Source organism: Calypte anna, chromosome 4 (assembly GCF_003957555.1).
Source record: "Calypte anna isolate BGI_N300 chromosome 4, bCalAnn1_v1.p, whole genome shotgun sequence".
NCBI lineage: Eukaryota > Metazoa > Chordata > Aves > Apodiformes > Trochilidae > Calypte > Calypte anna.
This window is the reverse complement of record NC_044247.1, coordinates 8838700-8865287: the sequence shown is the minus strand read 5'-3', so window position 1 is coordinate 8865287 and position 26588 is coordinate 8838700. Positions and strand designations below refer to the sequence as shown.

At 38.7% G+C, this 26588-nt stretch overlaps 1 protein-coding gene across 1 annotated transcript in view; it reads left to right on the top strand.

Annotated features, from left to right (window-relative positions):
- PCDH11X (protocadherin 11 X-linked) overlaps positions 1 to 26588 on the top strand; it is a 315546-nt gene that overhangs the window by 185647 nt on the left and 103311 nt on the right. The window contains exon 4 of the mRNA XM_030449023.1: positions 14188 to 14259. Within this exon, the coding sequence (XP_030304883.1) occupies positions 14188 to 14259 (72 nt within the window). The remainder of the gene's footprint in view (positions 1 to 14187; positions 14260 to 26588) is intronic.

The following is a 26588-nucleotide window of genomic DNA, read 5'->3' as shown; positions in this document are numbered from 1 at the left end:
GGAAGTTATGGCTTTAACGTGGATGTAAGGTGTTTTATGCTGTTGTAATTGTAGATCTATCTAATTAGATGAAAAGACCTTTCAAGATGCTGACCCTTGTCTAACAGCACAAAACAGTTTTTTTGGTCGTGGTGATCCAGACAGCTAGTAATAGAGAATTGAAAGGACAGAGGAGTAAGGAAATTAAATAAACATTTGAAGTTCAGCTCTTATTGCAGGAAGGGTTAGGGAAGCAATTTAACCATGGGCAGTTCAGTAGAATTTGCTCTATTGTATCTGAGCTTGTGAAGAAGTACTTCAGCTTGGAAAAGAGAGGAAGAAAAGCTGTGTTGAAAGTACTGAAGTTTTTTGTTTTGTTTTTTTTTTTAAATAGACTCACAATAATGCAATTTCCAATGAAAAGCCAGAAAATAAATAATTTTCATGTTTTCCTAAAATAAGGGTATACCCACAGGGACTACTAGTGCCATGTCAGGTATAATGGGTCCCCGTAGTTCTGCAATTATAGTATACCAATGATGTTTACAAATATTTTTGAGAGAATGGAGAAGGTTACTTAGTTGAAACAGAAAAAAAACCCCAACAACTATCAAAACTAGACACTTTGAAATGTTAGAATTCATTACAGTTGTATAATTGAAACAAATGAAATTATTATTATACACTTAAATACTTTATATTTTTAAATTGGCTTATTTACCTTTAAAATATATTGCTCTGTTTATTACTTATGTAAGTTGGTACATATGTATATATCTAAAGAGTGCAAAAGAGGGATTAATGTTAATTATAAGTGGCATTTTTATTCCTATACTTTAACTATGAAAATTGATAACATACTTGTAAATTGATATGTAGTCATTATTATGCCTTCTAGGAAAATAAGCATATTCTTTAATTGTTATTAATATTTTATGGTATGCTGAAAACCCAGTAACAACTAAAATAATATAAACAATAGCACAGGCATCTCTGGTTGTTTTGTTCTTCAAAAAGATACCAGGCACAAAAGATGAGCACTGAGAATTCCTTGAGTAAGTAGATCTGAGCTGAGGGTTTTGGTTTTGTTCCAGAATAAACAAAAGAGTAGAGTAGGCAATTTTGAAGAAATTCAGTTATGTAGAAAATATTCTTCGTTTCTGACCCCAGTTGTTCCAGACTATGGCCAAAGGATACCATTCCATCCTGGTAAACAAATTTATTATGGCCAGCACAAGTCTCCTGGTGACAACTTCTGTAAGATGTCATGCTGCCAGATAGCACAACACGAGTTTCCATACAAATGGGCACGTATTCCTGGTTTTCCCTACAAACGGGATAGTTATCAGTATGTGATTTCAGTTTTATTTTACATTCGAGGGAATCTTATACAGACATTTAATACATCCTCCATAAAAAGACTTTAAAAATCAGATTCCAGAAGTCTTTTCCTCACATGTGGCTTTTTATCATGGGCTGGTAACTTTAAATGACTGCTCATCTTTATGTGACAGGAATCTGAGCAAATCTGTCTTCACATGTATCTTAAACTGCAAACTCCAACAAACCTCCAGACTGGGAAACCAGGACCTAAGAAGCTATGGATGCAGCCATGGACTTAGTGCCCTGGAGAAACCTCTTCTGTCAATGAGAGTGCCTATGAACTACAATTGAATCTGCCTCCCTGCTTTCAGAAAGGCCTGTACAGAGAGGAAAAAGCTTTCACCTTTGGAAGAATATCTGGAAATGTGTAATGAATTTGGTTTCATTTCCAGTAGGAGGGATTGAGGGATAGAAATACAGGAACTGTGTCTTTGCCTTGTCTGTGTGGAGGGCAGGTAGTAGGCAGTGCTCTGTAGCAAAGCTTTTCAGTGCATTGCCTTTTGGTGTCTCCATGCTGAATTTATAGCAGCTCTGCTTGTTGCAGCTCCCAGCCTGATAATCTCCCAACATCAGGCACTGAGGGCAGGCTCAGAAATACAAGTTATGGGTTGGGTACTGTGTGCTGTGCCAGGGAGGTTGTGGTTGGTAGGTAATTTCTCTCGATTTGCTCACACAGCCCATCAGCACTGGCTGTTAATGAAGTGGGTGATTTACAAATGCTAAGGGCATGGTTAGGGTGTAGCTATTGACATCTAAAAACAGAAAAGAGGATGTTGAGCCTTGGGAAACTATAAAAGCTTTTTACGTTAGAGAATACTGCTGTGCATTAAGGAGCTGACCCTTATCCACATTCAAGTTTTATTTTCTTTTAAATTCCCAGAAATAAATTGTAAAATTCAATTTTTTAAAACTTTTTTTACTACTCAGTGTTAAAACTATTGCATCCTGCAGCTTTCTGTCTTAAAATTTGTAGCTCACTGATTTCTGAGAGTCAGAAACTAATTTTCCTACTTTACCCCATGACAGTGGAAGCTGACTACCGCAACGTGCTCAAGCAAATACAGAACAACATTTCTCCTGTTTCTACCTAATATTTTGTTCCATGAACTATTTTTCTTCTAGCTGAGACACAGTTTATCACAACATGTAACTTACTGCAATGGTAACTGTTGAGTCCCTGATTCTGCAGGTTGTGTGTCTGCTGTGCTTCTGCCACCTGTAGCCCTTTGGATGTGGGTTGTGAGGAGAACCATGAAATGCCCTGTTGGACCCTGCCTGCCCCGGGCAGGTCATGTCCTCAGAGCTCTGACTTTCAGTGACTGAAATGAAGTCACTGGAGCACACGTGTAGTGACATCTTGGCACAGCCTGCTTGTCAGCAGGAGATCTTGTGTTCTTCAGGGGGTTGTTTCACTCTGGAGACAAGTGATGGTTTGCCAGCTTACATCAAACGTGTGTGGACAAATGCAAATCTGCAGAAACAAGAAACACTGTGTTGCTAAAACTGTCAAGTACACCAAAACTAACACGGGCAAATGTGAATTGTTTATGAAAAATGTGTTAGAAGTGCCATGGGGTGGAATTATCACTTATAAAGATCTCACTCCCACAGCTTAGAATAGCTTAAAGGTGCTGGAAAATAAGGCTCTGCACCACTTTCCAGAGATCATGTCTATTTTGTCTAAATTGTTATAGCTCTGAATATTGTTACTCTTTAATGCCATGTTTTGATATCCATGATGTGCTCAGCACTCCAACTGTACAGCACACAAGCTATTTTTTTTTTATTCTGTTAAAAACTAACATTAATTGGTTCCTCCCACTTCATGATCTAGAATTCTGTGAGCAGTCAACATGTAATTTACTTGACCTGCAAAGACACCTCTGAGTGTCAGTACATGCATCCTCCTGTGGCATGCTTTTCTTTTTCATCTAAGCTGAGCACTGCCATTCTTTCTCCTATTTCTTCAGGAGCTGTGTGTTTACCTTACCTGTGTGCATCTTCTTTCTGACCTATCTGACCTATCTCATACTGTGGTGTTCTTTCCAAGATACAAAACAGTTTCATGTAGAGTTGAGTTACTGACTTGTTCTGGAGGGTCTGAACAGCTTGGTCTTTAATTATCGTCCTGACTGCAGAACTATTAAGCTTCTTAAAGGTATTTCTTGAAATCAAGTCCTAGATCCTGATTTTATTTTTTTTGAGTGTTTTTTTTTTTTTTTTTTTTTAAGGTTCTTTTTAGGGTTTTTTTTCCCCTCTCTATTTTTTTCTGGGATGCTCAGTAGCATTGAGGCAAATGAAAAGAAGTGAAAAAAGTGATCCAAAACTGTGGGATGGAAAGGCAGACCCGAAAAGAAATTCTGACTGTGGTGCATGTTTTGTGTGTGAGCAGGTGGGAACTGGTACTGGTTGAAGTAACTCCTTTGTGTAGGGCAGTGTATTCAAAATGTTGCCCCATTTTCCAGCTGTGATGGGCAGTGATAGCAGTGAGACTGCTCAGTTTCTTGGCTCTGTCTGAGCCCAGCCATTGGGGCAAATACTTAATATAAAATGAGTATTTTATCTTCTGCCACAAAAATAAAAAAAGAATGAGTACAACTTTGCTGTTGCAGGCAAGAGGTAAACCTTCAGGAAAGCTGGAGGAGTCAAAGGATTGATTTGTTGTGAAGGATATTTAGAGGAGACAGCAAATCAATTTACTGAAGCAAGAAGTTTGTGGGAGGGTCTTTTAGGACTTGAGGCAAGGGAGGACTAAGTTAAATGATGCCCCAAAGTAAAAAGATGCAGGCAAAGGTTTCTGAAATGAAAGGAAGGAATGTAGAATTAAATGCAGATCTCAAAGCAGCAAAGGACCTACTCTTCTGCTTGGGAATTGATGACAGAAGTAAATTAGAGAAGCCAATTGTTGGCAGAAAATTGCTTTAAGAAATTCTATGAACTAGAGATAGCTTCATAAGGACTGAGAAAGAAAGAGAAAGGAAAAAAATCAAATCCCACTATGTTTCTGGGACAGAAATGTTAGGGTTTTTTAAATGAATCTGATTTATGGTTTAGATAGTAATAATATATTACATAATAATTTCCTTTATACCTACTTTAGCCTTTTATAAGATCCTTCCATGCTAATTTTTTAAAGAAACTAACAGGTTTCCTTACACTGAATTGGTGACATCATATGGTACAGTAGAATATTTCTCCAAGGTAAGAGGTAAATGTAGGAAAACATTTAAATAGAGAAATAAAAAATTATTTTCACAGTGGATTTTTTTCTATGATTTTGTAATAGCTCATGCATTTATAGGCATAATCCAAAGGGAAGTTTAAATAAAAATTTAATATTTTTAGTGTTTCTTCTAGTGAAGAGGGATTTTAGATCCTGTGTGTGATGAGTTGGATAAGAGAGAAGGGACATGTAGTTTAAATCTTCACTGTGGTTCATGGATGTGTTAAGAGTAGAAACACAACATGTCATGATACTTTGCTATCTTTACTGCTGTTGGCTTTTCTGGGACAAGGTGGGATTTTTCCTGCAACTGTAGAAGAGATTCCTCAAATTGAGTGAAGGGTTAGTATAACATGTGAGTATGAGAAAACAGGGTGATACTTTGTGGACAGCTGTAAATAGCAGTTTTCTCAATGGAACAAATAAATAAGTTTATTTGTTTGTTTGTTTGTTTTATTGATGGTTGTCAAAGGAAAGGGGAGGACCCACAGGGAGTTGGATGGGCACCAGTTTCCTTTGGCAAGCAAGAGTGGAATCTGCTTGTATGCATTGTACTCTAATACTGGTATTTCAGACTCAGTCCTGATCACATGTAAAGTAGCAAATGACAGGAGAATGTGCTAACATATGTCTAGGCTTTTAAAAATCTGCTATTTTTGACCAGTTGTGCTGATACAGCCCACAGACATTCTTGGCTGAAGCAGAGCCATGACCCCCTTGCACTGACCTGCCTTAGAGTAGATGGAGCTACTCCTACCTATGCTTACCCTGGGTGACTCCTCCAAATTCTTCCCTGTTCCTCCCTGTTTTACAGGCTACACAGTTTGCATTCCATCTGAGTTCTGTGCCATAGGTTAGGACACATGCTGAGTAATTTACTTAGAGTCTTGATAAGAGAAAATAGTTATTTCCAAACATACTTTATCTCTCAAGGGATTACTTATGGTATGAGATTCTTTCCTGCACATACTTTTGTCACCTGAAGAACAATCTACCTTTATATTTTATTTCATATAGTAGGAACTACAATATGCACTAGAAAAATCAAACAAGCTGCATAAGACAAATAGACACAGTTGGGGATAAGGAGTATAAATAGGATGACATCAAATGAAAAGAACTGATGATCCAACAAGGCTTCTATAGATCACGTTGTCTCTAATGTCAGGAGAATTGCAGATTAGTCTTGCTGCTCTTTATGAGTAAGCCTATTTATCAACTTTCTGGAAAAAATCTAATTTAAGGTGGCACATTTTCCTTGGTTCTGCCACACTTCAAAGCACAGAGCATAGAGGTCTGTCAGCCATTCTTTCCTTGCTCTAATCAGTGTGTGAGATTCCCACTCAGGCCTTTCACCACCAGGCTACTCCTGGCCAGCCCTGATAAAGTAAATGTTTGCTTGATTAATAAATAAAAAAAAAAAAAAAAAAAAAAAAAAAGGAAGTCTTAGCTTTTAACACCTTTATCCAATTCATTCAGACTTAATTTTCAGAGAGAGAGGCCAATTTAAATTGCAAATATTCATTTGGATTTCTTTAAAGCATAACTTAGTCACACCATAGAGAAAGATGGTGACAAGCACAAGAATAAAACCTCATTTAGGCAAGATGGATACTGGCACAGGCTATCATATCTTTTTTCCCTGAATAACCTACAGAAAGAGAAACTTTTTTGAAGAGATGTAACAGGAAATGTGAATTTTAACAACGTTGGAGAAAATATGCAGGAATATAAAAATTCGCAGTTTTGCTATCATGTACTACATTTTTAACATGATGCTTTATATCTGAGTCACAAAATGGATTTGTGTACATTTATATTCATTCCTTAAAAGCTAAGTAGAGCTCAGGCAACTAAAACAAGCTGTTTGAAATTATGTTCTTTTCCCCCCTTTCACTTGATGTAAGAATACCACACTATGTAATGTCACATTAGTTTTATATATGTAAAGACTTTCAAGTCAGAACATGGTAGTCTGAGCATATTTTATCAGCTATTACCACTAAGATATTTACATATCTGAACTTTAAAAGGGTTCCATGTTTATCAAAATTGAGAATAACTTTGCTCCTTTAAGATTATCTGAATTTGTGGGAATGCCTCTGTCCTTATCAGAAGGAATTTAGCTATGCACTGATTAAGAAATTTTTATAATTTCTGAACTCTAGAAAAATTTCTGAACTCTAGAAATGCTAGCAGTGATGTGCAAAAAAAACCAGAAAGTGTACCACGGTGTCTGATTTACCTAATGTAATTTACCTAAATGTAATAAAATCATTAGGACAACAAAGTCTAAAGGAGCATATTCTCATAGACAGGCATTTTCCTTGGCATTCCAAAATTCTGATGTTCTTACAGAGAGCTTTAGGATAAATCCGTATAATTCCTGTGCATGACATTTTGAAAAGACCAGAGCTGTGAATATCACACCTGGATGCTTTTAAGTGAAAAGCTTTCACATGCAAGAAATAATGCTTCAATTAAAAAGAGAGAGAAAGGGGAGGTCATTTGACATCACTACACTGCATTGAAAATCATGTGCAGAAAAAGAAAATCAGAGCAAGTTCCACAGGCTACTGACTTAAAGCTGAAGAGACTTCAGTGTTTGTATCACCTGTTCAAAAGAGTGCTCAGGCCTCAAGTTTAGAATCAAATTACTTTATCGAGTGTCTGAACTTGGTGGTCTCAGTCTCTTGGTTTTTGAACTTTTGCTATTGCTGGTCACCATGCTCATCCTTTTATTCTTCATTGTTTCCACTTCAAGTTTGTTATCACTTAGTGCCTAAAGTCTTTGGATTCCCTCTGCAGCAATTTCAGTTGTAAAGATACTGTGTAAGATTACAAATATGAGCAGCAGGTGGAAAGAATTTCTGCCCCTTGATATACTGACATTGCTTTCTGCTGCACTGTATTTGATTTACAATTAAAAGTATATATATGCACTTGTAAGATTAGTCAGCATTTTAATTTTTAATACCACGTACAGTATCTGACATTTCACTGGGGATTCAGAGGAAATCCTTGCATAAAACCAATAGGATGCATTTACCCTAAAATTTCCCCTGAAATAGATGCTTTTTCTAGTAATGTTTGGAATAATTTCTTCCAAGTGACATCTCTTTGCCTGTAAAATGCTGAAATACAGATTTGGGTTTGCTTGTTTTTGCATTTCTTTACAGAACTACTAAGAAAAAGAATTTGTCACATGAAGAATCGCCATGTCTGGATGGATTTGCTAGCAGTGTAAAAAGCATTGTTCTATGGATGACCTCCTTGTACAGAATGATGGTTTTATCCTTCTCTACATCATTATGTTTGCTGTACAAAAATCCTGCTGTGCTACATCGTAATAACATGTAATCTTCTTGCTCAGTTTAGCTGAGATTTAAGGAGCCGCTGTTCATGGAAGCAGTTTTCTGAAGTCTGATCTATAATTTACCAGAATCAACCAGGCAAAAGAGCAAGAGGCTTTAGAAGAGGGATACAGGCCTTAAAACTCTTAAATGAAGATTAGTTTAAAGTTTTACAATCTGGTACAGAACCATCTGGCAAATCTCATGTCAGGCTTTGTTAAACCTCTGAGCTTTCCTAGCATGCTGCAGTCATTCCACCCCCACCCCACAGCCTCCTTGTTCTTTGCCATTTCCCCATCTCCTGCCACGTGCCAGGCACCCACTTTACTCATAGGTATGTTGAACAAAAGAAGAAAATAAGTTAATGAAGGGCTGATTTTCCTACAGGAGTAGTAGAACAGCTGAAAATGATGGAGGCTGTGGGTGTGCAGGACCTCTGGAAATCATGGCCTTATAATTGCTGTCTGACTGTATATGCACTAGGTGATTTATTGTGTCTTTGAAGAGGTAATTGCAAGATAAAAGCTGCCTGTTGGCAGAACCATTAGAGACTTGCTGGGTTAAATTGTGGCTTTTGAGGCCAAGGAATCATTGGGAGGACATGTAGCAACATCACGAGGCATTTTGATACTTGCAGAAACCAAACCGCAGTTGTTGCAGCCAAACCAGTGCAGAAGTTGTGTCAGTGGTGATTCCAGGTTGGTGTTTGGTGTGGAAAGATGAAATTTTCCATCATTCCTACATCACGTTTTGGGGCTTTAGATTCCCTAAAGCCTCCATCAAAGGGTTTTTTATTGGTGAATTCTTTACTATCTTTTTGTTCTTTGGCAAAAGGCAGTCCCAGTGTATTTCCCAAATACCAAGCAAAACTTTCCCTTATGAATAATTTCTAAGATCTTGATTTCAGCTGTCTTGGGGCTTTCCCATATATTTTGTGTCATACATAAAGGTTTCTTTTTTGTTTATGTAGAGATTAAAAACATGGAACAAAACAATTTGGTCTGGCAATCTGTTACATAAAATTATACTTAATTTAAATTAATCCTTTTGTTCACCTTTCATGTGAAGGGTCTAAAGAGGCTGAAGGAGAGGACTGCAGGAATCCAATTACCTGAAATCAACTTACAGGCAAGAAAGAGGCATTGTTAATGGAGATAATCTCCTTCTCTGGCTTACAGGGTTTCTCTGTCTCAGTCTGATAGTAAAGATGTTCTGCCTGGACAGTGAAATCGGGATACACTGTTTCCTGATTACAAGGAGGGACAGAAAATAGTAAAGTCTGCAGTTCTTGTCTATAAAATCTAGCTTTTGGCCATGTACTTTAACCTTAAGTAGAAGAGACAAAAACTCCCCCAAATAAACATTTGCAATCCCACCCAGGTTTTAATAATTTAACGTAGCTAATATATTAAATGTCTTTTGCTGATGGTTTCCTAAGTTTCATTTCAAGCTATACAGGATGTCAGCTTGAAAGACAGTTTCTTTAAGCACTTCTTTTTCCTTTCCTGTAAAGTACAGGAGTGGAACACTTTGAGTCAGACAATCTTAATGCTGCTGTAGCAATTTTGTAAGGCACTGGAGAAAAATCCATCCTATTATGTTTGAATTTCAGTCAGCTTTTGATTCTCACAGCAATCAATAACCATTAGAATTACTGGTGGTAGTATCCGTTTGGATAATTTTAGGGCTTTTCCAGAAATCAAAATACATAAACTAAAATTGTCATGTTGTAACTTTTTATGATGTGGGGTGTTTTTGTTGCCTTTAAAAAAAAAAAATATTTTAAACTCTAAGAAATCAAGATTTGCTTTGGCAAAAAGCAAAAAAACCTGTCAATAGAGAAATGGGGTGAAAAGGGGAGGACACCCCACTGAAAAAATCCAGTCATTAGTATTAGAATAAAAAGTTTAAGGGCCACAGCAAATTCCCTTTGTAGCCTGGAAAATTTAACTGAGAAATTTACAAAAGGGTCACGTTAATAGAAATATTTTTGATTGTTTTAAAACCCAAGCTCACAAAGCTGAAGCCATCACATTGAACTGAACTTTTTTCCAGTTAAAAGGGAAGGACTTCTCCTCAGTCTTTTTTTGCATTAGAGGCAGCTGCCTGGCATCTCAGGAGTGCTGGCTTTAGGAAGGGGAGGAATGTGGGAGTCCCTGTGGCCAGGAGAGCAGCTTGGGCTGGGAGAGGCAGGGAGGTGGGAGCTGCCTGCCCCTGCCTGCAGAGCCAGGTGCTGTTTGAGGGTGCAGCTGGACATGGCGAATCCCTCTGGTTGCTGCTTCTACTGCGGGGAGGGAGAGGCAAAAATGAGAGCTGGGCTGTGGGATTTCAAGGAATTAGCATCTATCTTCCTCAGTTTCCAGCATCCCACCTTCCTGACTTACACAGGAGCCTGGACAGAGAGCTGGAATAGTACCTTAGGGCAGAGAGAGAATGGGGTTGAGTCTGCTGGAGAAAATAGGTTGAGCAAATCAACTCTTGTGATTTAGGAGCCTGAGGTGTATAGACCCCAGGAGCTGAGGAGCACAGGGGGAGGATGCCACCAGGAGGGAGAGCTCCTTCCGTGCATCTGTAGATGTTCTAGTTTGAATTGTCTCAGGTGTTAAAAAGCTTCCCCTCTCAAATTTCAGAGTGGGGCATCTTAAAGATAAGAACAAAGTCTGATTTTAAACGGTGACTTTCATAACCTTTAAAACCTATTTTACAATTTATTTTCTCTGGCAGATTTTGGAGGCCTTGATTTTATTTGCCAAGCTGTCATAAGTAATTACATGTTTGTTAACTTAGTGTTGCTAATAAGCAACAGCAAATGTTCATGATTAATTTAATTTTTCCCTAGAAAAGATTTATTAACTACCTTGATTAAATACTAGAGCTTTCTTTTGCTGTTGCAACTAGATAGAAAATACAAAATATCAGCAAAAGGTTTTGAGCACTATCTACCTGGCTGTTCTGCTGGACTTTATTGATTGCTAACATAATTGATTAGGGTAATTTCTAGGTGGTCAGGCCTGAGACTGATGTGACAGGTTGATGAATCAGTAAACAGAAAAGTCTTTCATACTGTCAGACTGAAAATACCTGGAGATTTGACTTCGTTTAGATAGGTGGGATTGCCTGGCCTTGGGGAGCAGTTGATGGGACTAGTGTGTTTCCCACTGAGCAAAAGGATTACTAAGGTGAAGGAAACCTGACAGCCAGCAAGATCCTACGTGGTTTCCCACCTTGTTTTGGCTCCCTCAGTGCCCGTGTCAGGTGATGATGTAGACCAAAATTTGTTTCCCTCAACTCCAAGCAGAGGGATGGGGAGATCTGTGAAGATGTTGGATGAGTGGTAGGAACTGAATTGGTTGTCTGGCTATGCTGTGTGCTTGTGGAACAGTAGTTGGCTGTAACAGAAGTGACAGGTGGTTCATCAAACATGAAAAGAACCTAATTTAGTCCTGAAGTCAAGGCTGCCCTCTAGAGAAATTGTAATCCGTTCCTGTACAAGAGCTAAGGGAGCTTTAATGGCACTGCTGAAACCATAATGTGATATCCAGGTCGAAATCATTCCATCTTTATCTCATTATAAGTACAATTTTCTTCTGTGTGTGAAACTTAAATGTCAAATTGAGGAAGTGGAGGGAACATAAGCAAAAGACTGTGGGCATGTTCTATTGTTTCTTTAGAGGAATTGTAGAAGCTGCAGGAGGCTGGGGGAAGATGCTCCAAGCAAAACTGAGGGGGATAAAGGCTGACAAAACTTACCCTCTTCTAGTAAGAGCTGCTTTATCTGTGCTGAAAGAAAGATGCTCCCGGGAGGATTGTCTACTCTTACCATCTTCTTCTTTAAAAAAGAAGAGAGAGAACTCATGAATAAGCTCTGCTTATGTGGTCCATGAAGAATGTGTGTATGTCTCAGCAAGGAGCTTGTGCACTTCCTCAAGGAGCAGGCAGTTCAGAAGAGGTATTCATACACTTTGAGTTTTGCAGCATGCTGGGTTGGAACCTGGTGCAGATGTGCTGCGGGTTGGAGGTGCAAGGGCTGGTTCAGTCCTCATGTGGACTCAGCTCAAGTGGAAAATATTTGTGCACGCTGAAAAGTGACAAGGTACAATATTTGTCCTGGTTATCAGTGGCAAATCAGAGCTGTGCTGTGGGTTTGGGCCTTCCATTTTGAGTGCTCAGTTCCTAATGTTCTGCAGAAGAGTTGTAAAACCAGAATGAGACCTTACAAGGAAGATATGGACTGTGTGTGGAAAGTCTGTAATGGCTGAAAGCAGTTCCTGCTTGGTTTTGTCTTTCTTCCATGCTCCAGGATGCAGGCTGCTGACTGATGAGTTGTTGCCCAAGAATCTGCTGTTTTCTCTTGTGCTGTGTTTTGTCATTGCTTTCTGACATTTGGCTTTGGAAGGGTGAAAGAGTCTCTTTGGTAGTGGCAATAGTAGGAATTGAATGAAGAATGCAACAGGATTGTCTATAGGAAACTTACCTTTAAGAGGTGTTTGAGTCTTAAGTCATATGCTTGCTTTTTCCTTTTTCTTTCCGCTCTAAAATAGAACTAGCTGGACAAATGCATAGAAAACTGATGTGAGATTCCAAGGAAAACTATTTCTCAAGAAATAGTGTGATTTTTAATGTCAGTTCCCATACAGAATTATTATGGTATCTTGGCACCACAATTGATATGTTTAATAATTTTCATTATGTGTTTGGGTCCATTTGATGGCTGATTATTACATTTAAAGAAAGATTATAAGGTAGAATACATTTGCTTTTGATATACTAAAGGCACAGCTTTCCCTTTCTAGTTGCATTCATTTTAACTCTGTTTAGCATCCACTAAATCTGTAGTTATTTCTTTTTTCTTCTGAAATACACTTATTGTTCTATTTCAAGAATGAATCGTACTCTGTTGCTACCCCAGAATACAACATAAAAAAAATGGTAAAAATGATTGCCTGTAATCTGTTATTACAGGCCATCTAACCTGCCAAAGCAAAATTGCCATTTAATAAGGTAGCTTTTTGAAATGAGCCCTGTGAATGCTCCGTGCTAACTGAAGTTGTCCACAAATTCTGTATTTTTTAAAAATGACCATATTTTACTATAAATGACAGAAAATCCCTCCTTTTTTTGTCAGTCCTTGCAGTCTCCATGGGATTTTAGATCACTCTGATGTGAGACCTGGATAAGATGCTATTTATATGACATATTGTCAAAGGCCCCAGCCAAAGGGTAGTACATCAGAGATGTATTTCAAAAGGAAGAAAATCCTAGCACTACTTAAATAGTCTATTTCAGCAGAGGACCTTTCTTGTGAATGTCATTGTTCCCATTTTGTGACAGAAAGAATTAGGGAAAAAGAAGTTGAGATACTTGTTGGTATTTTTGCAGCAATGTATAATGTTCCTTCCCTGGGAAATTCATATGGGGAAAAGTAAAAGAAGCCAAAATCCTATCCAGTGCTCAGTCCCAGTCCTCAAAAACCTTACATATTTCTTACGGAGACAGAGCCATTACATTTACTAACAAGTGTTTGCAGGGGGTCTGGGTAATAACTAAAAAAGAGCAAGTGTGAGGGGGTCAACAAGTCTAATTCTATGAAGACTACTTAACCCATTTGATTACACCAACTTTTGATTTGGGGAGGTCAGTTTTGAAATATACCAAGGTAGTGAAAAGTTGAAGATGCAAGAGGCTGTTCACTACTCAGTCTTCTCACTCCAGCTCCAACAAACATTAAGGAATGGCAAGTCTGTCATCCAAAACCACAGCTCCCCTGCTTAAGTAATGCAGACTTGTAAGAAGTCTTCATTTTCAAGAGTCTTCCATAGCACTTCTTTTAATTCACCTGTTTAAGTTAGTTTTATCTAGTACCTAGTGTCCTTTTTCAGGATGTCCACTGAACATAGAACATCCTGGGGAGGAAATGGCAGAGAACAGAGTTGAGTTGTCTCTGAAATTCTGCTGCTGAACCTTACTCTGTTGCCAAAGCATTCTGTATTTTTGTCTGAGGTTTTCATCTGTACACACTGGTAAAAGTTTGAACCCCCACGCCTTGAATGTTAAAGCAACTCTGTAGAAATTAAGTCACATAGCTGCAAAAATATCAGACCTACAGCGTACTCCAAATACATGCAGTCAAGATGCATTATCCTTGTTTTGTGTTAATTTAGTATCTCTTTTATTGTCTCAAGAGAAATTTATGCTGAATGCTGATAGTGGTTGAATATTTGACTGATGCTTACTTTTCTTTCCTAAAAGCACAAAAAAGAAGTGGGAAGACCACAAACTCCTTTGAAAGAGACAACTCTGGAGCCTTGGACCCAGCCACAGGTAGGCTGGAACAACTTTTCTGATAATGTGTTTACTTTAATGATGGTTTCTGTAAAGCTTCATGGAATTAATCTGGGGCTCTAAAGAAAAGCTGCAACAAGTAACTCAGTGGTTCTTGGCATTATATGTCAAAATGATGTGTTTTGGTATTTGGCTGCACAGACTACTGGTAGTGTCCTTTTAGTTGAAGTCTGAGTGTTTTTCTAGGGGAGGTGTTTTGCTAGGCCAGAATAATCTTGCCTTCTGTTTGTGTTCCTTATGTGCTTAAGGAACTTTGTAGACCTTTATAAAACAGGACTGCTTTTGGAACAGTGGGTCAGTTAACTTTGAGTGTCTTCTGCTATAGAAATGATGTTTGCGATAAATTGTTATTCTAAAAAGGCTGTTTGGAAGATTGGAAGATCAACCGTTTATTATTTTATTGAAATCCATTAAAAAATTAAGTCATACTTAAACTTGAAAAAAACAGGTAATGAAATAGGAAGATTGCTCTGCAACATTCACCTTCCTTAATCCAAAATGTTTTGGAAGTTTTGGCCTTGCCGTTGTGCACTTACATGAGCAAATCAATTAATGTAAATTTCTCATATACAAGACTTCAGGGGTGGTTTTGCTGCATGTTCCCTGTGTATCAGTGCTCAGCACATTGGGGTATGTGGCTTTGGAGGTGATGGGAGGGAAGGGAAGAGCCAGTTCATTGTGTAGGTGAAAGATTGGGTTTATAGGACAGAAGGCACTGGAGCACGATGGGGATGAAGTGAGGATCTAGGAAGACCAACCTGAAGAATCAAGCTGTTACTGCAAATTCCCAGGAGAAGATAGCTGCTGATTTTATGGATGTGGAGGCATTTTCCCTTTAGCAGCCACCACATCTGTAGTTTGTATGGCACAGTACCTCTTCCTGACAGAAGCCCCCACCTCTGCTTTGCAGGGTTCATTTGCTGCTAAAGGCTGCACTGAATCTAGAGCTGTAATGCTTGAGCTGAGAGTTTGCTGGCAAAGATGGAAAGAACCAGGCAGAGGTAGCAACCCCTGATCTGTAATTACAGTGTGTCTGTAGTCCAAGTAGGCTCTGCCTTGTATTTGCAGGCTGTAAATGCTCTGCCCAAGCGAACATTCTATTTAGTCTCTAGTTTTTACAAACCACTCATGTGAAATCCTAGGCTTGTGTTAGTGGCATGTTTACTCCAAAAGCATGTGGGGCACAGCACAGATATTCAGAAGAAGAAATGGAAAAAGCATCACATCTCTGTTACTGCTGCTTTTGCTCATGCTTGAGTGCCTTTTTTTTAAATGAGTTGCAGTGCTTTCTTGGTATAGCCCAGGCAGCTGATTAAAATGTAGGAGCTCTTAAATGGTAAATCCTTTATTGTAGTAATGGAAACATGGTATTTACATTTGTGAACCCCTGCATGAAATTATGGAGATAGAACTCTCTAAACATGCAAGGGGGAACAGTAGGAAAATCCCTCAACTGTTACTCTCCAGAACACCAGATCTTCACTCCTGCCTCCCGGGAAGGCTCCTGATGTGGGCCCTGCCTGTTCAAGCTGCTGCATGGCCCAACCTCCCCAGGCCTCCAACCAGGCAGCTGCTAATCACACCAGTTCAACCTGCATTGATCCCTGTCTGCAATCAATAATGTTTATGTGTAGGACCACAGGAGCTTGCCATAGTCCATAGTTACTAACAGACAGTGTTTCCTTCCAGAAGTGGCTGTTGAACAGCTAATGTATCATTAAAGGGTGGCTGACAGGCTCCTCTTGTTCCCTTGCTTACAGCACGGGCTGGAGAGAGCTTGGAGTTAGGGTTGGGCTTCAGTTTGATGGCCCAGAAGAGAGAATTTTGGCTGCTTAGTTGTGAGAGGAGGAGATGAAGCAGTTTGATGCCATGATTGTTACTTAGGGGAGTTCTGGTGCATGAATGTGGGTGAAAAGAGAGCTCTTGCAAGAGGGTGGTCTGAGTGTCAAGTATTCTGTTGGACTGTCCCAGCCCTGACCAGAATGTTCCTTCTGAGCATGCAGTTCATCACCCTGTTATCTGATCACTTCTGAAAGGTGCATTTGCCACTACTTTGTTTGGTGAATACACAGATTAAAACTAGTTGTGTAATTTCTGTTCATTTGTGGAAAAACATTCCTGCTTTAAAAAAAAAAAAAGTACAAAGAAGCTAACATCAATATGCTTTTTTATTTTGTGGAGAGAAGTAATGTAATCAACAAAATATTTTGTGGAGAGAAGTAATATAATCAACAAAATAAAAAAAAAAACCTGCTGGAACTATTATTGTAGTAGAAAATTAAATTAGTTGTTAATTCTTTCATGGATATAATTCTAGCCCCTGCAAATCCCTCCTTAGATATTTTGTATAAAGTGAGTAAAAATTCATGGCATGGATAAAAGCTTTGTCTATTTTATGAGCAACAGGCAAATGATCCAAATGGTGCTCATAAAGCAAATGGTTCCCAACTCTAAAAGGAGGAGGAATATATTTAAAAGCTGCTAGAGTGAACCATGAGTGAAACCAACTCCTATTTACAAGAACGTGTTATTTACATGAAACTTTTTGAGTTTTCCGTGTAAAGGGAAAGAGACTCATTGCTTTTGTCTACTTACTAAATAACAATTCAAAAAATCATTACATTTTCTTGAGCTCCCTGACTGCCGTTCAAGTTGAGAGCTGCTGTGGGACACATTTTATCAACAGAGACTGAAGGAAGCAGTTGAGGGAATGGCTCCAGTGTGCAGGGCCAAGCAGCCAGAGAAGCAGAAAGTACCACATCTGGCCCCTGGTACCAGGGGGTGAGGAGCTGGTACCCATTAGCACTCAGGCAGTTTCACAGAGGGGTTGCAGTTTAGGGGAAAGAAAGAGGAAAGGCTTCATGTCCCCTGCTCTGTCTCTTGTTTGCCTTGTTCAAGGTTGCTGAACGTTTTGAAGCTGAACTGCTAATTACACAAAAAAATAAAGAACTGTAGTGCTTTGCCAGGCTCATTTCTTATTCTTATTTTTGTTCATGGTTTTGGAGTTTGGCTTGTTGGTTTTTTGGGATTTTTTTACTTTTTTGTCTGTGATTTAGTAAGCTCCTAGGGTAATATGACATTGGCAATGTAAGTTCCTAGAGCAGTATGACATTGCCAGTGTGGGAATTCTTTTCATGGCCATGGCTTTTACCTTGCAGACTTCTGTATCTTTTTCTGTGAAGTCAGTGAGTGGAAACTGATGTTACTGCCTGGAAAATAAAGTATGAGAGACTCGTCCTGATAAATTCAGGACAAGACCTTTGCAGATAAGGAACATGTGTGGTAGTAGTTGCCCAAATAGACTTGTCATTGGTTTACAAGCTTTATTTAAATGCTAAATACCATGTATTCTTGTGGTTGTTTTTTGCTGCTTTGCCTGATTAAACATTGAGCTGATAAACCCTGTCAAGGCTGTTTAGAGCTACTGCAATTTAGATGACATATTTATAGCATCTATTGTTACAAACAGGATAATTTAAAATCTGGAAAAAATGTGATTGTTTAAATTTTGGAAGTTGTTGGTACTGTTTTAAGATATCTGAATTTTGTGTGGTAACAGCAGGAAATAATACTAATTATGATGGCTGTGATTCAGAAACGAAGGTTTTCTTCCAGGTTATTAGGAGGAAAAATCTAGAAAGAGAGGAGAAGGTGTTAGCAAGAGAAGGGAAAGAATAATTTTTAAAGTTATGTAGCTTAAAACTGCAGTAGTGGCAAAAATGAGGACAAATATTGTGGCAGACACAGCAAAAATTCCACCCTTCATTTGTATACTATTTATGACTTTAATTTTTTTTTGTTTTTTGGTTTTATTTTTGTGGCTCTTGCATCACTCTATTCTGTATCTATGTGAAATACTGTATATAAGTGATTCCTAGAGGTGTTCAACAGGATAAAATGTGAGAAGGTGGTGTTATTAGTGCTGTAGCTTTTTATTTGTTTATTAATTGTAATAGCTCCTGGTGCTCTTACTCACTTAAGATAATGCATAAAAAGCTAGGGTAGAGTTGCATTAATTTTCCTGGCCCAAATGTAGCATAATTACTTTAATGAACACATTGATTTATCCCTTTCCTCATATTCTTCCTCCTTCACAGTTCACCACGTTGTCACTGAAAACCCAGACAGTGATGACTCTGAAGGTTTTATGGCCCTCCTCAAAATTCTCTGTGAGGGTTAAATACCCAAGGACTGAGCTTTGTCAGGCTCTGGTAGTTTGCAGTCATGTGTGTCTCACAAATAAGCAACCTCTAGAACCACCATGGCTTTATTACTCACTGCTCTAACAGTGATGCCTTGCCACAGCAATGAGTGAGACAAGCAGGAGCAATAAGATACAGACCAAGCATGACCTTTCGTCTCCCAAAAGCAGAAGTGGAAAATATTTTGTTTCCTTTCTTGCATCTATAGTTTTGTTTTCTCTATGTGTGCAGAGGACAATCCTTTTCTCTTTTTTTGTTTTTTATTTTTTCAGAAACAGAATTACTTTTTGCAGAAAGGCAAAACCACTCAGACTGCAATCTAATTACAGATGATAGAGTGCAGTATTTTGGTGCTCAATTTTAAAGAATCACTTTATAATCTTGGAACAGTGGATAACAACATCACTAATCCAATATTTTAACAGTAAATACGTTTGATGATGGGAATTGCTACACTAATCTTATATCCCTCCACAGTATAGTTAAGAAATCCACAGGGGGTTTTACTAATCAGTTTTTGTAAAGTAAATCAAGTCATGTAATTCTTGTTCCCTCTAAATGCCCAGCAACTGCAGGCAGAACCACGTGCAGGACTTTGTTCTTTTTATCAGTTTTGTACTCTAATCTCCAGCCATGCTTTCCCATCAATATGCAAGAGAGACACTCCTGGAGAGAGAGAGAGTCTCCAAGCACCCTCTGACAGAGATGTCTTATTAGGTGAGCTGGCAATGCACCTGTTCCCCTCCCTGGCCATGCTGGGAAGGGATGGAGCAAGCCCTGCCCAGAGGTGAAGAGCTGCCAGTAATAAATAAAATCCAGCCACGCTCACCACTATGCTTCTGAAACTTATGGCTTAAGCTCCTTAGCTTGAGCCCTGCTTTTACTGACCAGTTAGATATGTTGCAATACAGTTTGTGGTTATGTCTTGTTTTTAAAAAACTATTGAAAGTAAAATACCTTTAATTTTTTAAATTATAAACAGTGTGCTTTACATTAGAAGAAATATTAACAATCATGGTTAAATATTTGAAGAGAAACAGCTAATAAGAATTCTGTGCATATTTTGTTCCCCACAGTTCATGGGAACTGAAGTATTTTTCATGAAGTCCTGGTGTGCTCTGTTTACTTAGCTCACAGCTTCTGCCTTTTGGATTCAAAACCTGTGGAAGTCAGGATGAAGTGAAGCTTTATTTCTGACTCAGTGTTCTTAGATACAAACCAGTCACTTAAAAAGACCTACATAGTCTAGTTATACCCTGCTTATATTTAGTATTTAAAATCTGTATGCTCTAAATGTTCCCCTTTTACGTGGTATCTTAATAAACATATGCCTCTAGTGTATTTCTTTTTAAATGAAATTTCAACTGTAGCTCTGAGTTCTGACTTGGAAAATTAAAAAAAAAGAATATATATATATATATACATATACAGATCAGTGTAGACGATGTTAAGATAATAATGCATTTAGCATTGCCCCCATAAATATCTAAGTTGTTTTTCAATATTTCTATCTTAAATGCTGATTTTTTTATCTCTTAAAATGGAAGCCTTGCAAACTAGAAACCAGCTGGAAGCAGACAGTTGTTTTGGTCTGATTTGAGTAACAGCAGGAATGAAATAATATTTTATTAGGAAACTTCAGAGAAAAGCACACTAACTTTTTACACTTTGAAAATAATTAAGGTAGATTCCCTCATAAACATTTGATCTTTCCAGTGCCAGCTAGGGCAGTACCTAGCTGCCAAAAGGTACAAACCTGGCTTATCACAGATAGCAACACTGTTCGTTTTAGCTGAGCTTGTAAGTTATAATCTGTGTTTCTGACGTAACATATCCAGAAATTAAGATACAGTCCTGGAGATTACTCTAATGGAAAGGAAATTTATTAATTGGGAATAGGCATTAACCATTTCCTCTATAACAATTATTTCCCTCCAGTATTCAATTTAATACGAAATACACGAATAACAGTAAGCCATAAATAAAACAGTAACATATTGTGGCTGCATTAAACCACTGGGAGAATTCAACTGTAAATTTAAAAAGTGAAGTTTAATGAAGAGATATTTTCAATTAAAAAAAAAAATCTTAATTTGAATCTAAATAAATATTTACTCTGCAGTGGAGCAGGGTTGCTTGAATAACCTGGCCAACAAGAATAATCTAGTTTTCTAGAATAATCTCTATTAATCTACTAATATTTTAGTACGCTTGATTTATACATAAATAGAACCACAATTTTTTCAGGTTCTAGTTTGTCCATAGAGTATCAGCATGGAAAGTTAGTAGCTGATGTAGCTGAAAAGTCACTTAGAGAAAATAAGAAAAACAAGCAGGATATCAGAGGTGTAAGCACTGAGTCCATGATTGATTTCAGAGGCAAGACCATTACAAAGGCAGAAAAAATTCCTATTTCATTTAAATGTATCTGTCTATTTTCCAGACCAGCTCATGATTCTGTGATTTGATTCTGTGATTGAGAGATGATTCTCTCAATTTGAGCTAAGCTGCAGCTCTCTTATAAATTAATTAAAATAAATGAGAAGTCTACAGACCTGTTTCCTTACATTTTATTCAGTATATTTTCAGGTATTTAGCTGTGCAAAGCAAAAAGCCAGTCACTTTGGGGGAGTCCAGGCACTTGTGTGTTCATCTCTGTCAGACAGTTCCCCGTATTTTCAGAACACAAATGTCAAAGCAGCTGGGTGGAAAACTAAGGGTCCTTGCTACTTTTAAATACCTAACGACTGAGACTTGGAAGAACTTTTTTTCTACTATGCGAGAAGTGTTGTCTGCCCAATTCCTTTGGCTCACACTGCTAAATTTTTTCCATCCTCTTGTTTCTGCCATGCTGGAGCTGCTACAGTGAGTAGCAGTGTGTACATGGATGGAACTGGGGATGGGGAGCTCAGCTGTAGAGCATCATCTGGAGGTTCAGCCCAGTGTGTACAAACAGGTAGCCCCAGAAAGCCTCCCGTCAGTGTGCATCCTGCTGGAGCTACAAGAGGAAGCTGTACTGCTCAACACAGGCACTTGATTTATTCTCTGTTGCCTGATGATGGGTTGGAGGAGATGGGGTACTCAGTAGTGAAATATCCCGTGACATTGTGTATAAAGGGCAGGTAGACAGCTACTCCTTCATCCTGCATGACGCAGAAAGCCCTGTCAGTGGCTAAGTAAATCACCACAGACCTGCTTTCAGAAAATGTAGATGAGATATTTGAGGTGCTTCGTTATCTATGGGGATGCTCAGAACCACTTTCCTCCCCACGCTATTTCTTCTGCCGTCACCTCCGCTTGGCATGGAAGTGGAGACGTCCCCATTATTTAGCAGAAAGCACCGAGTAACAAAATCATTAAGTTGCATTGAACTGTAACTTGCTTGCTCTGAGCTGTCCTCAGTACACATAAATCTTGAAACAGAAAGCATAAACGAGGTGTGATTCATCCTGATGTCCATTTTTCCATTGTCCATGTTGCTGTCACCCCCAGTACAGGTGGATGTGTCGTGAGGTGGGAACAGTCCTGTCCTCTGCACGGCTGCAGCCAGCCCATCTGTTTCTGCCCTACAGAACAGGAGGGGTCTGAAGAGCTTTTGGGAAGCATGAACATAATAAATGCTTTCTGTTGTATGTTTAAACCCTAAAAATTGTTATCAGCTTCAGTGTGGACCTTTGCATGAAGCGTGAGCATCTGAGGGAAAGCTTTTGGAAGTGAAGTCTTGGGCTGTCCTCACTGCACACTGACCAGACCATAGTTTGTGTTATTGGCTGAATTTTGTTAAATGAGACATATTACCACCATTGGTACATGATTGTGGTTGTGTATCCATGGTGGTGCAAGTGGCTCTGGGTAGCTGTTTCCAGGTCACTTACCTTCTCAGTCAGTTTCTCAGCTTTGAAATCAGCTGTTTTTTCCTGAAGGATCTTTTATGGGATAAATAATTTTTTGGCTGCAAATTATTCCATGTAAAGCAGATACACTCCAATTTGGTGCCCCAATGGCTATACAGTAATGGGTTTTATGTATCCATTCACAGCCCGAATGAGATTAACACCACTGTTCTCTCCATCTGCCTTTGAAAAAGAATCCAATAAGTAACGATTCATATAAGGGAAGATTATCTCATTATTTTCCATGTTTTGTGTATTAACTACTGCAAGGAGACAGGGGGCTGCTCAGGGTGGGCAGTCCTGAGTCTGCTCATGGTGAGCTCTTAAAACAGCACAGCACTGGCCTGCTGGATGGTCCCTGCGCCCTTCTCTGGCTGGAGAGCAGAGCTGTAAGGCACTTCTTGTTAGTGTTTTTTTGGTTATTTTGACCAAAAAAGGGAAAGCAAAATAGGGAGTGGGTGAGAAATAGGCATTGTAGAGATTTCGCCTATTCTGGTAGCTTTTGACTGCAGGTTCTGAAGCTCTGCTGGGTGTATCAGAGCCCAGTGTGGCCACATGGTTCACTTGTATGTACCCCCTGATCCACAGCCAAGTGTCTGTGCAATGTGTAGGGAAGCAAGTGTGTCCCCTCTTAATTATCCAAAAAAGATAACCTGCTTTTAGATCTCTTTTTATGTGTCACATGGTTTCCCATCTCATATTCCTGCAAAGCAGAAGCAGCTTCTGATTTTCAAGTTATATGATTCCAAACCATTTCTGTCCATCTGACTGACATTGCCTCTCACATCTTCCTGCTGCACAAGTTTTTGTAACAGCTGGAGACAAATTACAGGGGGTTTCAGAAAGATGGTGGCCTGGGATCAGTTGCTGCTGAAATGGTGTATACAGCCTGTGGACTGTCTGCTTGGCACAGATGAACAGCACAGTGTATGTGTGAACTCTGAAGGTGATTAAAATAGATTTGTACAATACAGTATTTGTCTTCTCTTCAAAATGAAAATATTGCTGTTTAGCAACTAGCAGTGCTTTAGTGATGGAAGTAAGTTTTTTTGGTGTGTATCATTCTTCTTATGCATGAACATCTTCATTTGGAAAGCTCCTACAACATTCTTCCACTGTTTCTAATTGATCAGTTTACTTACAAATTTAAATTGGGCAAAATGCTATTAGAAAAGAATGGTTCCAGGTAATAGACACCAGTCTGCAGACCAAGACTGCAGTTAGGGAGATGGTGACCAAAACATTACATTTTTACTTTGTTTTGCCATGCCTCTGTGCTTTCCCAAATACCAGGCAGGGAGAGTAAAAATATTTGTTGTGCGTTACGCTGTTTTTCTTACTCTAGCAGACACTAGAAGTAGCTCAGACCAAGAAAAAAATTAATGTTGCAAACACTGTGACAGTGGTTGGTGTTTGGACTAAAATTCATCATCCCTGAAAAGATTCATTTTCTATTCCTTTGGTTTTAAATCTTAAATTTTCACCAGTCACGCAGTACTTTTTCATGTGATGAATTTCCCTGTATGGCTTCAATATGGATGGTGGGAACTATGAAACAAGGGAGAAGTTGTGCTTCATTTTATTTTGTCATGCCCTCTCTTTGTGCTATCATTATTCCTCAGGATTTTTTTTCTTAATTCCTCTTCAATATTGGGCAAAAATCTACATTGCATATTAAAGTTGCCACCACTTGTGGAAACTTTTCCTCCCAGAGTGCCCACAACTGGGTATTGTAGAGGCGAAGATTATTTTTAGGTGCTCATTTTTAGAATTCAAGGTGTTCAGGGCAGTATCACCAAATCTGAACTAACAATTCCCCAAGTATTTAGAACACAGGGATGTTTTTAGTTCTGGGTTGTTTGTCTGGTAATATTCTGTACTTAAATTATTACTCTCCAAATTGCTGTAGCTCTTGGGTCTGTGATTCAAAGAACATGATAAAAAGCCCATTGTCTTCATTCTGTATATTGTTAGAAGATCTTAAAACAGTTTCCCAGTTGGGGACTATGAGCATCCAGTCCCTGCTTTTACTGGGAAAGAAACTTGGGTTGAACCTGTGGCAGCACTGAGCAGGTAGAGTGGCAAGTGTGAGGAGCACATTGTCTGCCCTGTAGCTGAGATGTACATCCTGCACTTTGCTTGGTTTGTGATGGCTTTTTCTCAGGCCACTGGGAAACACTGATGGATCACAGAGTGCTTCCTATATGGATTTGTCCTTCTTATATAGTTTGCTATTTCTGATCCCACATATATCATAGAATCATAGAATTAGCCGGGTTGGAAGGGACCTCAGAGATCATCTAGTCCAACCCTTGACCCACCGGAGCAGTTGCTAGACCATGGCACTGAGTGCCACATCCAGTCTTTTTTTAAATGTCTCCAGGGACGGAGAATCTACCACCTCACCGGGCAGTCCATTCCATAGCCTAATCACCCTCTCCGTGAAGAAATTCTTTCTAATATCTAACCTAAAATGTCATTGCCTTGCCAGCCTGCCACAGAGCACTGGCATAGCTGGTGGGCCATGCTTGGGATCAGTGTAAGCATACTGCCAGGAATGCATAGAGTAAACCTGGTTCTTCTCCTGTTTGCCAACTTTATGCAGTTAAATCAGGTTTAGGATTAAATACTTAATCCTAAGTATTACTTAGGATTTGGTGTTTCGATGTTCTGTGGGAAAGAAGTGGTCTGAACCTAATAGATTGTTTTGTTCAAAGAATGCATTTATCTGAGACCTTTATAAAATTCAGTAGTTGGTGGGTGGGTTTTTTTGTGTTTTGTTTGTTGTGTTGGGTTTTTTTTCTCTTTCTGAAAAGAAATGCACTGTCTATAATCAAAGCAAATAAAGTTGATTATCCATTCTCATGTATTTGTTGGCTTTTCCTTTTCCCTATACGAAAACCTGGTGATCCTCTCTCATGTTCATGTTATGATTTTCTCCTTCTGGATTTTTTTTTTAACATTATGCATCATTTCCCCAAATCCATAAATATCTTTGCTGTCCGAAGTGGATTTTTATGATTTGTATCCACTGATTTTATTTTCTAGTTCAGCAGCCTGCCTGGGAGGTGAAGGGACAAGGCAGGCAGATGTCAGCAAGAACAAGGCTCTTGGTGCTTTTGAATTCTGATCATTTTTTTCTTTAACTGCTTTCATATCTAGGTCTAACACACAGATCTTTGTCTGTTTAAGTAAAAGTAATGATGCTTTATGATCTGTTTCATTCTCTCTATTTCAGGATTTATGAGTGTTGTGACTCAGAAGCATCTGAATTTTTATTTTTTTTTTTAAAGAGAAGCAGTGAGAGGGACTTGCTTGCTCTATTTCTTTTTCAGAACACAGCTAAAATGGTATGCTTCTGGGCTTGGCACTTTTACAGCAGCTTGATAAAATAAAAATAATCGTGCCATCACTATTTTATCTCACTTCTTTCAGATGTGCTTCCTTCAGAATTGCTTCTTTCTTTCATATTAGTGGAAGTGTGCTGGGCAGAGTGGCAGGCTGCTCACAAGCTCTGCCAAGTCGAGGATTTGAGAGAAAGTAAACAACTCAGTTGGAAACACGGGGAGTGAGGGCTGAGTAGACTCTAAGAAGCAGAGATATGCTGCTGGATTCTACAAGAGTTCTCTTAATGGAAAAATGCTGTTTTCCCTTCAAAGGACTGAATCTCACTGCTGGCTACTGCAAAGGAAGCAGTCGTGCCTGACAATTGCACTCTGTTTGGCTAACTTTTCTATCAAGTTTTTGTTTGTTTGTTTGTTTTTTTAAAGCACTTTTCCTGAATGAGGAAAAACAATTTTTGGCCCTCAGTTAGAATGTAAGCCAATATGTATAAGGAAGAAATCCATATGCTGGTACCTGGAGAGTGACAGAAATACCAGTGAGAGCTGAGAGCTGGCATCTGGGCAGTTATGGAAGAAGTCTTTTCCTACATATGTAATAGTTTATTCTCACATACTGCTCAAATACTAGGTTACTTGCTAGTGATATTTATGCCATGGGCTACAATCCATTAATCATACTTTACAAACCAGTGTTCGGATCCTGTCAGATTTTAATTTTTGCAAACTATAATGATTTAATTCAGCTGCTTTTGAAGTTGTGTGTTCCTCCTACCCTCACTAAACAACTAAACAACAGTGAGATGAAAGACAGTTCCTCATGAACTTTTTAAAAAGGAGGTGGGGCCTCACTTTTAAGAAACATCTTAAAA